The sequence below is a fragment of the Curcuma longa genome, chromosome 11, assembly GCF_044706935.1.
Source record: "Curcuma longa cultivar G26 ecotype Majalengka, Jawa Barat chromosome 11, ITB_CL_G26_1.1, whole genome shotgun sequence".
NCBI lineage: Eukaryota > Viridiplantae > Streptophyta > Magnoliopsida > Zingiberales > Zingiberaceae > Curcuma > Curcuma longa.
In genome coordinates, this window is record NC_133871.1 from 30,815,893 (window position 1) to 30,828,221 (window position 12,329).

Below are 12,329 nucleotides of genomic sequence, written 5' to 3' on the forward strand. Positions count from 1 at the left end.
ACGTGAGTTGCATAATGTGTTCATAAGAAAGCTTTATAGGTAAGAGCAAATTCCTTAGTGCATAAGTAGATCCACCAGATGCAACTGTCAAAAAATAATACTTGCCTATGATTGTCTAAATAGGGAACACCTATTTGAAGAAATGCTACGGGAACCCAATGATAGCTGCCAGAAGGAAAAGATGCCGAGAAAAGCTTTGCATTTTGCAGCAGGTTTACAAGGTAAGTTTGTAGCTTAGCAATGCAATAGCTCAAAAACAATTTGTTCAACTTTCACTATCTACATTCAGTCATATCCTGATGTCCTTTTTTTATTGCTAGACGCTGGATGAGATACCGCTTGAAGCTGAAAGCATTGAGAAAGGATATACACTAGATGCCAGTGAAAGTGGTCTTCATGGCCTGCCTTCATCACTCTGGCGAGCAACCATCAACAATGTATTCAAGCTCTGACATGAGTGGGCTGGTATCTTATCATGTTGTTGATGCATGATCACTTAGTGCCACAAACCATAACTATGCTATACAGTGTTATTTTTTTAGAGCAGTTTGGATGTTTGCCTCGTGCATAGTTTCATGAGTCGTAATAGATAAAGATGTTAGAGAAGTGTGGCAGCTTGCCATTGACATTGACATTTATAATAATTGTGGAACAAATTATTTTCATGAGTCAAAAAAATGTGAATGTTATATATAATTGTTGGATTATAAATGTGCAATTTTTATAGTATTTGTGTGTGGTATTTATGTTATTAATTATTTGAGTTTTGAGTTTATAATTGATATTTGAATGATTTAATTATTTTATTTCATTTATAGCGCACATTGCGCGCTGCGATTGATCACATCCGCAGCGTGCATTGCGCGCTGCGGAAGCTCTTAGTCGCAGCGCGCAATGCATGCTGCGGAAGCTCACATCCGCAGCGCACATTGTGCGTTGCAGATGGGATCATCCGCGGCGTGCATTGTGCGCTGCGGATGTGAGCTTCCGCAGCATGCATTGCGCGCTGCGGATGCCTAATGACTTTTAACAGCTTGCAACTGTGCAGCGTGCGATGTGCGCTGCGGATAGAATATTTGCGCGCTGCGAAAAGTCATTTTTGTTGTAGTGGATACTCGATGTTGGATGCTTGATATTTTTTAAAAAAAATATTAATGGAGCAAAAGAAAATAACTTTATATCTCTAACAAAAATATTAAAAAATTACTTTTGGATGGTAAAATAAGTAAAAAGAGATAAAATTATAAAATAAAAAACGTTGATGGACAATGTTTATTTCTTGTGAAATAAGAAAAGCATCATCACAAGTGAATAAATTAGGTTTAATTCATATATAATAATGGGCGGGTACTCGATAAAATTTTGAGTAGGAAAAATTCTACTTGAGCTCGACCTATGTGCTTGGGAGACAGCATGAGCACCTTGTCGGCTTGTCGCTACACTGTAGCTCAGGGGCAACTTTTCGAAGACTTTTATTACAAAATGTGATAATGCTCACCCCAGGTGCCTCCCTCCCCTGTCCGTCCTAAAAAATTATGGAAAGAAAATAAATCACGATATCGAACGACCTCCTAGACGGGAAGAACTAATCCCCAAGGGTATGCACCCATTATTGAGATTCAAACCTTACTCTATTGTTATAAATCTATCAATTGAATATCAACTCGGCTATGCGCACGAGGGCGAAGCTCTTCGAAGACTTTATACTCTTAAGAAAAAAAGATGGCTAGATCTACTATACCTTAGTGATCTCTCTAGAGTTGATCTCATAGATATGAAAGGAGATAAATTCAAATGACAGAAAGTGCATATGGTAGAATGAATGATAAATTATAAATTTCTATGAAATTCAATCCTTATTGTTACTTTACAAATCATCCTTTATGCTATGTCCTTGGAACAATTTGAAACTCTTGAGAGAGGAGAGAGTAGAGAGGGGAGAAAGAGAGGAGTTGATTTCACAATTTATTAAGATTAAATTGATGAGGATGGAGTGAGCGGAGGAAAAAATATTCCAAGCGCCACTTTTAAGTGGTATGTCTTTTAATTAATTAATAAGGTCATTCATTATTTATTTAATTAAATTTTTTATTAATTGATTAATTATTCAATTAATCAAATTGGCTGCACGGATATTAATTAATCAAATGATTAATTATATTACAGCCACACAATTGAATAATCTTTTCATTAATCAATTAATTAATTTATATATGGCTAAAAAAATTTAGTACATTGCTTTTTTTTTTTTTAAAAAGATTTCAATAATTAGAAGCCTCCTTTCATTTTCTATCCTACAAGAAATGGGCTGATAAAGAAAAAGACATACAAGAGAGACTAAATATAAGTTTTTAGCTAGCTAACTTTCAATCAGGATAATACTCATAAGTTTTCTTTCATTCTATTCATTATCAACTATATATTTTCAATAATTCATATATTTAAAATTTATTATCAGATTAATTATAAAATGATGAAATTTTTTTACTAATAATTAAAATAAATCAAGAAATACAGGTGACAAATAGTCCAATATCATAAATTTTTTAAATTTTGAATATTAATTATAATATACCTAAAGTGATTTAACTTTTTATTATTTAAAGAGTCTGTCTTTTTTTTTATTATTATCATAGCATCATAGCCCTCGGAACCATTATGCAACTATATCGATAATTTGAAATAGCTTACAATTTTTTTTTCTTTTCCACATAATCCGAATCTATTTCTTATGTATCAAGACCCGGACTTTAATTTATTTAGCACTTGGTGTATTTATTATATTTTACTATTATTAGCTATTATAGATCGTGCCGAGGAATTAACGGTCGCCGGGATTCTGTTCCGTGTTCAAACATACGCCGCCGGCGACAAGCGCGGGCGGGCGAAGGCCTTGAGGGGCACGGCCTTGGGGAGCACCAGGCCCGGCTTTGCCTCCATGTCGATCTCCTCCTCCCCCTCAGGCAGCTCCCAGTCGAAGGCGTGGGCCAGCGTGCCGACCAGGTACTGCACGAACAGCATCCCCACCAGCTTGGCCGTGCACGACCGCCGGCCCGCCCCGAAGGGGATGAACCCGAAGTTGCCGTCGCTGCCCAGAGGGTCGTACCGCGCGCCTTTCCCGCCGGGGAGGAATCGGTCGGGGTCGAAGGCCAGCGGGTTCTCCCACACGGCGGGGTCGCGGCCGATGGCCCACACGTTGACCAGCAGCCGCGTGTGCTTGGGGATGAAGAACCCGCCCACCTCGCAGTCCTCGTGGCTGAAGTGGGGCAGCATCAGCGGCGTCGACGGGTGCAGGCGCAGCGCCTCCTTGCACACCGCCTGAAGGTACGGCAGATTGGGGATGTCGGACTCCTCGAGCAGGCGGTCGCGCCCCACCACCGCCTCCGTCTCGGCCTGCAGGCGGTGGAGGATCGCCGGGTTCCTCAGCATCTCCGCGAGGGTCCATTCCACCACGATCGATGACGTGTCAGTGCCAGCAGTGAACAAGTCCTGCAAGAATCAGATTGTTATTCCTTTCCATCCATTTTTTTAGATTCAATCGATTAAGGCGTTTACTTTTGGAGATCCAAATGAGATTCCTATCGGACAACGAAGTCAATAGATGAAAATGGCCGTTGACTGTGGTCTCTTCTGTTCGTATGAAGAAAACTTACAAAAATGAGGGCTCTGACGTTGACGTCGGAGATGGCGGTGCCGTCCTCCGACACCTTGTTGGCCATCACCTTGTCGATGAAGTCCGGGGCTCCACGGCGACTCTCCCTTGTTCTTTGGTGCTCCTCGAACTTCCTCGTCACCAGGGCATCTAATCTCTTGTGCACGTTGAGCATCTTCGCTTGAATACCCTACGGATATATATGGATCGTGGAGTGGATATGATTGGATTTGGGGATACAATTTCAATGCGATTTACTGCGATCCCACGGATTAATTGTTATCGGTACCTGTAGATCCATCCACGCAATCGAGGGGAAAAAGTCGCCGACGTTGAACTGCGCGCCGCCGGTGAGCATGTCGGAGAGCACGTCCTTGAACTTGTTGGACTCGTCGCCGTAGTCATCGAAGACCCTGCCGCTTACGGCGATGGTCCCCATTATGTTGACGAGGGTGCAGATGAGCAGGCCGATGAGGGGGACGGGCTCGCCGGCGTCGTGGAGGCGGCGGAGGGCGTCGACGAGGCGGCGGAACTCAGCGCGGCGTGTGGGGGCCCAGTCGGTGAGGGCCTTGCCGCCGAGCAGGTGGAGGCTGCACAGCTTGCGCATGTGCTTCCACGTCGGGGTGGCGTCGGACATGACCAGGTTATGGCGCTGGTAGCTGACGTCGCGGGCGCTGATGTTGTCGGGGCGGTGGGCGAACTGCGCGTCGGCGGTCTTGAGGAAGGCGCGGGCGGAGGAGGCGTCGGAGACGACGACGCCGAGGTGGGAGCCGAGGCGGAGCGACATGATGGGGCCGTAGCGGGCGGCCAGCCGGGCGAGGTTCGAGTGCGCGCTTGCGCCGATGAGGGGGAGGGCCCCGAGCACGGGCACGCCGCGAGGGCCCGGAGGCAGCGGGAGGTGAGACCGGGGCTTTCGGAGAAGCCACCGGTTGAGTAGGAGGTGGAGGGCGAGCAAGAGGGCGGCGGCGCCGCCCAAAACGTAGGAGTACTCGATGCGAGCTGCAGCCATTTCTCAACCGGTGCCGTTGTGAAGGCATCAGTAAAGCTCCATAAATAGACGCCCAAACAAAATTGAAAAAAAAAATCCATCGATTATCGCAACCGTTGAGTAATTGAATTTTGAGTTGACGTTAATGGAACAGATACTTCAAATATTCCAAATAAAATAAAAATAAAATAAAATATATAAAAAATGGGATTTTTAGTTGGGTTAGTGTAATTTCTAAATCATGATTTCATCGTTGAACTTTTTCTAGAGAAAAAAAAAAGTGGATAAGTGTCCACGTTAGCAAAGTACGTTTGTGCATATATATTCTTTTTCTATTTGATGTAATTAAAGTACGTTTGATTTGAATTATTATATATTTTTGATTATGTAATTATCAAATAATCATATAATCAAGATTAAATATAAAATATAATTTAATATTATTTGTTTTAACTTAATTATTTATAAAAAAATAATATAATCAATTTATTATTTATTATTTTACTCTTGATTCAATTTATTTATAATACTTCATCATTTGCCATCTATTGATTAAGATTAATATAATTATCTAATAATAATACAATATAATTGATAATTTACGATGTGATGAGTGCACTTAATTATTTAAATATGGATGAAATATCAATACTTCTATTCAGAAACTATATGACATGTTAAAAGCTAATAAAAAAGAAATTTGGGAAGATATTTTTTTTATCATTCTCAAAAGTTATTGCAAGGGTATTAAACATCAAGATAGAATATCATTTCTCAGAATAATATTATGTTGATATTTATTAATTGATGTCAGAGTTGTTCCCTATTGATAACATAATAATTGAATAGCAATAAGGAGTTTGATGTACTAATAGAGGCTAACGATGAAGATTTTAAAATTATTAATGTTAATGATTTAAATTGTAATGATGATTAAATCTTGAAAGCGTTGAAAACTCATTGATGGAGTATATATGTGCCCAAAACTATCAACTTGAAAGCGTTAACAACAGTATTCAGAAGGTTTTTGAAATTTTAAATTTTGTGTCAATTGACACTGACTCATAACTTATAATAATTAAGAATCTTAGAACTGGGAATATACATCATAAATACCTTCTATACATTATCCTCTTTTATTACATGCCAAGTTTATAGAAATCTAAATCTCCTAAATCCATCAATGAATTTCAATCAAAATCCATTTATGGATTTAGAATGTTGTGATTAACGTCATTCCAAGTCAGGTAGGTTCATGCAGTGCCCATGAGTCCTCATGTGCCCTGAGTTATCAACTTGAATGCATTAGCAACAATACTCATAAGTCATAAGATTTTTAAAGTTTTATATAATATATCAATTGACAAAGACCCAAGTGGCATAGACCCAAATTGGCACAGTGGTACTGATTTTTAAAATCCAACATCACGATGAAACTTATTTCAAGTAATTTGATTCAATTTTAAAAATTTTAATTTGATTAAACTAAATAAGTCGATATTATTAGCACCATCGTGGTGCTGCATTTCAAGGAAAATTATCATACTATGGTGTTTATTTTTAAAAATCAACACCTCATATCTGTATCAAAATACATCACCATAATAGTGTTACATTCACCACTGTATCATTGGTGAAAAGTTCGGCCGAAGTTTGTTACTTTCCAAAATCTAACTTCAGCACTATAGTGATATGTATCCAAATACATCACCATAGTGGTGCTACATTCACTATTGTATCATTGGTGAAAAGTTCGATTGAAGTTGGGTTACTTTCCAAAATCAGGTATTGCATTCAGACACTATAATGTCCAATGATGCAAAAATTTATGATTAGTTGAGGGTTGAAATCAATCTAGTTGTTTTTTGAATGATAATGTTTAAATATGATTAAATTAGGAGTAGAGTATATATGTTTAGTATATTTTAGTTGAATTATATTTTTTAATATGATATTAGTTTTAATATATATATATATATATATATATATATATATATATATATATATATATATTTGAATGATAGTAATTGAATAGAATTTTTAAAAAAATTATAGAATAACAGTAATTTATTTCAAAATACGGTGCGTAGAATAAATAGTAAGAGAAAAGATGCAAGAAAGTCTTTGTCCTTCTCATGCGGTTTTATATTGTGTCGATCAGCACGATTCATTTTTTTTTATTAATTCGTAATTTTCATTACTCAGTAAACTTAAATTATTTATCAAGATTTTATTTAGCCATCGACGCTTTTTTTTTAAAAAAAATTCATTTAAACCAATCTCGGAATGAACTAGAATTGGCACACACGCTCAAGAACTGGGATTTGGTGAGATCCGATCGACTTGCTTTTCCTTTCAACTCTCTTGGCTACAAGTAATCACACGCGCCATGTCGAGCCAAGGAGATCGAAAGCTACACTTCAACCACCGCCAACAAGCGCTTCTTCTTAAAATAACACTATCGCCTTGTGCGTGCTAGCTAGAATTATCCATAGCTTTTGACAAGCATGAATACTTCCCGATGTGAACAAGAAAAAAAGGATCAAACTCGATCTAGAAGTACCATTTTACTTGATCTAAAACTCAATGACTTTGAATTTTGTTTCGCTTTGACTTAATTACAAAAGAAAAACTATATAATTAAGGAGGTTGCCTATAAAAGCTATATGATCAAGCTACTTGTTCCAAATTTTTTTCTTACATCATTTTTAATTAATTAAGTAAACCTTAAACCCTAAACTACGACGTGGATGATACTTGTTCAATAAATTGCAAACGCTAAGATCTTAGTTGATGCTTATTTAGGTAGTTGAAAAAGAAAGATCGATCTTGACACGCACATAATGTGTATGATGGATCCTATAATGGAGTTTTTGATTGGGTTGAGTGATACATTAAACCCTAAATTCTAAATCCACTCCATTTACGCAACCCATTTGACATACCCGTTCAAGCCAACTAAGACAATTAATCGATTCGACCAATCACATTCACCGGCCCTACCTAACCCCATCAATTTATTATTTGGGATGTTGTTTTCTTAATGAATGAAGGACAAAGGACGTTGTTTTCTTAGGCCGTATAACTTTTATTGACCACAATAAAATTTCTCTATTAGATTTATCATCCCACCAAATGCTAAAAAATAATAATAAAATAAAATAACTTGGGCAAAAGTCAGAAGAGCCCTCCTATTTTTCTAAATCGTCAAAAGGATATTTTATTTTGATTTTTTATTAAAAGGATGTCTCATCCCATATAAAATGACACAACTATCCTCTAGTATTATTTCCATTATTATCCCGCCTAAATCCTAAATTGGTCGAGCACATTATAGCAATTACGAAATCATAACTGATACATATGTTATAGCAGCTATTTTTACTGCTATAAGTATAACAATTGTAAGTTGTAGTTTATACTTATAGCAGTTACGAACTACAATACAACATTTTTAGCTTATAATTGTAGCTGCTACAACTTTATAACTGTTATAATATGAAAAATAATCTTAATAAGAACTAAAATTCTTTGGAGCCTTTGAAAAGATTTTAAATGACTTTTTTGGGCCTAAGACTGGATTGTTATGAGTTACATCCAATAATAAATGTAGATTTCTGAAATGATCTTCAATTTGATATATTGTATGTTTATAGTTTAACTCAAATCAAAAGTTATGACATCTCAAAATTTACTTAACATTTACATTATAGTAGCTATGAAACTGTAACTATTACAATTGTAAGACATAACTCACTTGTAATAGTTACGAAACCGTGGATGTTACAATTGTATAGTAGCTACGGATTTATAGCTACTACAATACGTTCACACCCTAGCCTCCGATTCCAGATATAAGCAAAAAATATAGATAAGAGATATGAATGAAGATAGGACGTCATTTTGATAAAAAAAAAATCAAAGTGGGTGATGAAGCGTCCTTTTAATTTTTGCCCAAATAATTTCACAAAATAAACAAATTTTGAAGTATTATTTCCTTTTATTTGGTATGACCTAAGATAAAATTTAACAAAACCTATCAATTGATAACATCTGTGGTAGGGTTTAGTGCATTCATAATACAAATACAATGTAAATTACATCAAACATCTCACAAAATTGGAAGAAGAGAGACAATTTATGTTACATATAACAAGTGTACAACAAAACAAAAGAAAGATATAAACTTACAGGAAAAAAAAGAGATCTTGTTGGTCATTTTTACCTTTCAGCTTTAGCCACCGAGTTGTTCTCCCATGGTTGCTCCAATGTTTTTAACCTTCATCATTTTCTAGCAACAAAAATGGCGTAGAGAAGCTATTCACAACATATGGCCTCTTGTTCTTTCTGTAGCTTCTCCCAGAGGCACAGTAGCAATCTTGGCATTTGATAGTGAGCAAGAATATAGTCGGGTTCACAACCGTCATTGTGAAATCGATCGTCGTTCACATAGTTTACCTCATGCCCACTCCTGTTGTATTCTTGAATCCAGATCCCCATTGCCACATCTTCCAGCTTGAACATCTGAAAAGCATGTATTCGAGGATGTTAAACAAAAATGTCATGCTTGTGCTAAGAAGGAAACAATATTGGTACAGGTGATGTGATAAAGGATTCTTATTACTCGGAGATATCTCTCTTGGTGACCCTGAACGATGAACTTGGCAATGTCCCTGGATATGATGTATCCAGGACCATGAGCCCATGGTGGGTAAGATTCATCAGGCCATTCCTGCAGAATGTGATTCCAAAATATCAATAATCCACTCGATATCATACTAGTTAATCCTGACCTCAATAAGGTAGGAGTTGTCTTGAGTAGTTCTACCTCAGGACTGATAAACCATTTGCTATCTTCATCTCTGTGAGGTGATGATTCGAAGGATATCTGACCGTACAAGAGTGCCTTGGAAGCATTTCTCTTAAGATTAGAGAGGACTTCATCAATTCTTACAAAGGCATCATCATCTGTTTTCATGATATACTTAGCAGGCAGAATTTTGGTCTGCAAATTAAGAAAGGACGATAAGCTACTATGATGCAGAGAACTGAAATTTATCTTCTAGTATCTACATCTCATTGACATAAAGATCATGAAGGAAGCTGTCAACAGAAGAAATAAGGATCGAAATACTGAAAGGTCCCAATTAGATTATCAACATAACAAATCCATCTACCAAAACCAGTATGTTTGCCGGACGTGGTTAGATACAACAACGTGTATCAGATAAGAATCCAAAAATCAAGAATTATTGTAAATACTTTGACCTTTTGAAGAGGTTGTATGAGTCACAAATTATAGGATGTCCAGTATGAGCAATGCTCATGTTACTTTGTATGACACTTAATCTCATACATTAAGTCGCTAGGCTTCTTATCTATAAGATCTGCTGGATGTTGAGCAAGTAATTCTCCAGCAATCATAAAAAAGGAATAGCAAAAACAACTAGGATATATCGATGGGGATAAATGGAAAGATAACCGATTGACATTGCATTGAGCCAAGGAACTAAACTTTCTAAACTATTGATGAATTAAACAGTTTAGAAAAAGAAATTGCCAACTAAGCAAGTAACTTGTCATGCATAAAGAACCATAACATATGGGGCAAAACATTTAAGACATAATCTTGTGCAGACATAGTCTTCATAATTGGAATGAGGAACTGCATGTCAACATGACTCATCTTTCAATTGATCTTTGTCTTTGGAACACTCACTCAAGAGACAAGATAGATGACATTTTATCTCGTATTCATGTGTCTCGTCTTGTATTGCAAAAGAAACAAAATGCAGCTAAAAAAGGCAAACATTTAAACATGCAAGGGAATTTCTCTACCCCAAGGATACAAGTGGCAACTGTTTTCAATGTGATTAGGCTGTAATAGTCCACGAAAGGCATCATCTGGATGTCATTGTAAGTTTGAGCTTCTCTCCATACTTCCAAGTTGACTTGCTTGTTCTTGTGCTACATCTCATGTTAAAACATAGGTTAATTCACTAGTCCCTAAGCAACAAAATACGATCATATAGAGGTCCAACCCAATTCATTCATACCTACCATCTGCATTCTATTAAGTTCAGTTTAAATGTAGATGACTTACAAAACCAATTAAAAATCTCACAGCAACAGAACCCGATCGAACAACTTCATATTGCATCCAAGACCTTCTCAAAGCCATTCTCCGCTTGAAGTTGTTTGCAGTGGAGAAAACCCCAACCAACATCAAAAGCCTTTTCTTGGGCAGTGGTGGAGCTTTGAGAATTTCCATGTCGCCTAAATCAGGATCCTCAGAGATAGGCAAACCGTTCACCAGCAACGAGAGAAGATTCAAATCACCACCCACCCTGACTTCACTGATCAACCACGGCTCAAGGCTCTGCAAATAAGCCACTCGTTATAATTACAGCCGATAAATAATCTGGACTGGTGGATAAGTAGGTGTGGTTACTACCTCCCTGTAAGCAAATGAAGTTTCATGTCTCCCATTGACGGTCATATGGAGTCCTTCCATCCCAGCCCATAATGTGGCAGTAAATGGAAGTCCCTCGATAAATGGAAAACCAGAACTTAACTGTGACCTCCTTGTTGATGGCTCATGAGAGTTGCTATTGTTTGGCAAACTCCCGTTTGAAGTCTTGGATATCATGCTTTCAGCTAACTGCTCATTGCACCGAACGAGTCCATCAACTGTGCTGAATTCAACAAGTATCAGGTTTCATTGCGATGAATGACACACATGAATCCTCCCCCCAAAAGAAAAATTCACCCTTAAATGTCAATGAGTCACCGTTATTCAAAGAAGCTACCTTTAAGGTTGCTTTCGATGGAGCCGAATCCGTAAGCTGGGCAGAACTCCCACACGCCCCAGCCTTTATCCGGCGTCCTCGAGTTCTGCGCAAGAGCAGGCCCGTCTTCGCCGAAGCTAACATTGTAATGCAACACAAAAGGTAGAGCACCGGGGAGACCAGATCCAGCGAGCTGAATCCAAAATCGGCCACTGCCATTGACACCAACGGGAGATCCAACCAGCGTCACCGCAGAGTCCTCCACAAACCCACACGGGATCGCGACGGAGCTCCCGTTTCCGCCGATGGAGAAAGGACAGCTCCTCTTCTCGAGCCGGGCAGCATCAGGGAGCACGAAAGAGGCCTCTTTGCCTTCGATCCTCTCGCCCAGAGAGGCAACCAGCTCCTTCCACGCAATGGATGCCTCCAACACGCCGTCAGCGGTACCAGCGAGCGCGTCGGATCTGAGGAGGAGCGCACGCATATGAGCCCACACGGCCATACTCGAGTTAAAAGAGCCGAGCTGCGGCGGCAAGGCGGTGAAATTGCGGGCGGGGAAGAGATCGTCGAGTCCAGGGATCCGGCGAGAGGGGAGGAGAGCAGAAAGCACAGGCGGAGGAGCAGCCAGGTGGGAGAGTGACAGATGCTGAGGCGCAGCGGCGGAGGTGGAGGCGAGGAGAAGGGCGTGGCGGGTTATGAGAAGTAGGGCGAGGCCGAGGATGACGACGCCGCCGGTCCATAACCTCATCTTCCCCGCCGGCCGGCCGGCGGCGAGGGCGACGATCAAAAAGGGCAGGTGAGCTGTGAAACAAGCAGCTCTTCCAACAGCGGAACCTCTTCAGAGTTTGACCGTTCCTTCGACAAATTAAGTAATTTATTTTAAATATTTTTTCCTTTTATA

General features: G+C 39.0%; 2 protein-coding genes across 2 annotated transcripts; both read right to left on the minus strand.

Annotated features, from left to right (window-relative positions):
- Positions 1–2,621: 2,621 nt before the first annotated feature.
- LOC141839575 (flavonoid 3',5'-hydroxylase 1-like) lies at positions 2,622–4,675 on the minus strand. The gene is made up of 3 exons (XM_074727354.1): positions 3,942–4,675; positions 3,654–3,842; positions 2,622–3,489 (listed from the first exon to the last, which is right to left on the minus strand). Exons 1-3 carry the CDS (start codon positions 4,659–4,661, stop codon positions 2,851–2,853), a joined length of 1,548 nt encoding a protein of 515 aa, XP_074583455.1. The 5' UTR covers positions 4,662–4,675; the 3' UTR covers positions 2,622–2,850.
- A 3,985-nt stretch (positions 4,676–8,660) lies between these two features.
- On the minus strand, positions 8,661–12,266 carry LOC141839570 (hydroxyproline O-galactosyltransferase GALT3). The gene is made up of 7 exons (XM_074727349.1): positions 11,450–12,266; positions 11,095–11,330; positions 10,744–11,019; positions 10,479–10,607; positions 9,469–9,645; positions 9,265–9,372; positions 8,661–9,164 (listed from the first exon to the last, which is right to left on the minus strand). The coding sequence occupies exons 1-7, from the start codon at positions 12,174–12,176 to the stop codon at positions 8,958–8,960; spliced, it is 1,860 nt and encodes a 619-aa protein (XP_074583450.1). The 5' UTR covers positions 12,177–12,266; the 3' UTR covers positions 8,661–8,957.
- Between the last annotated feature and the right edge of the window lie 63 nt (positions 12,267–12,329).

Excerpts from the sequence above, each read along its gene's own strand:
- LOC141839575 (XM_074727354.1), bottom strand. The coding sequence starts at position 4,661 with ATGGCTGCAGCTCGCATCGAGTACTCCTACGTTTTGGGCGGCGCCGCC. Across the intron at positions 3,843-3,941 it reads TTGCGTGGATGGATCTACAG|GGTATTCAAGCGAAGATGCT; the intron begins GTACCGATAACA and ends ATATATCCGTAG. Across the intron at positions 3,490-3,653 it reads ACGTCAGAGCCCTCATTTTT|GACTTGTTCACTGCTGGCAC; the intron begins GTAAGTTTTCTT and ends TGATTCTTGCAG.
- LOC141839570 (XM_074727349.1), bottom strand. The coding sequence starts at position 12,176 with ATGAGGTTATGGACCGGCGGCGTCGTCATCCTCGGCCTCGCCCTACTT. Across the intron at positions 11,331-11,449 it reads CATCGAAAGCAACCTTAAAG|TTGATGGACTCGTTCGGTGC; the intron begins GTAGCTTCTTTG and ends AATTCAGCACAG. Across the intron at positions 10,608-10,743 it reads TGAGATTTTTAATTGGTTTT|CACAAGAACAAGCAAGTCAA; the intron begins GTAAGTCATCTA and ends CATGAGATGTAG.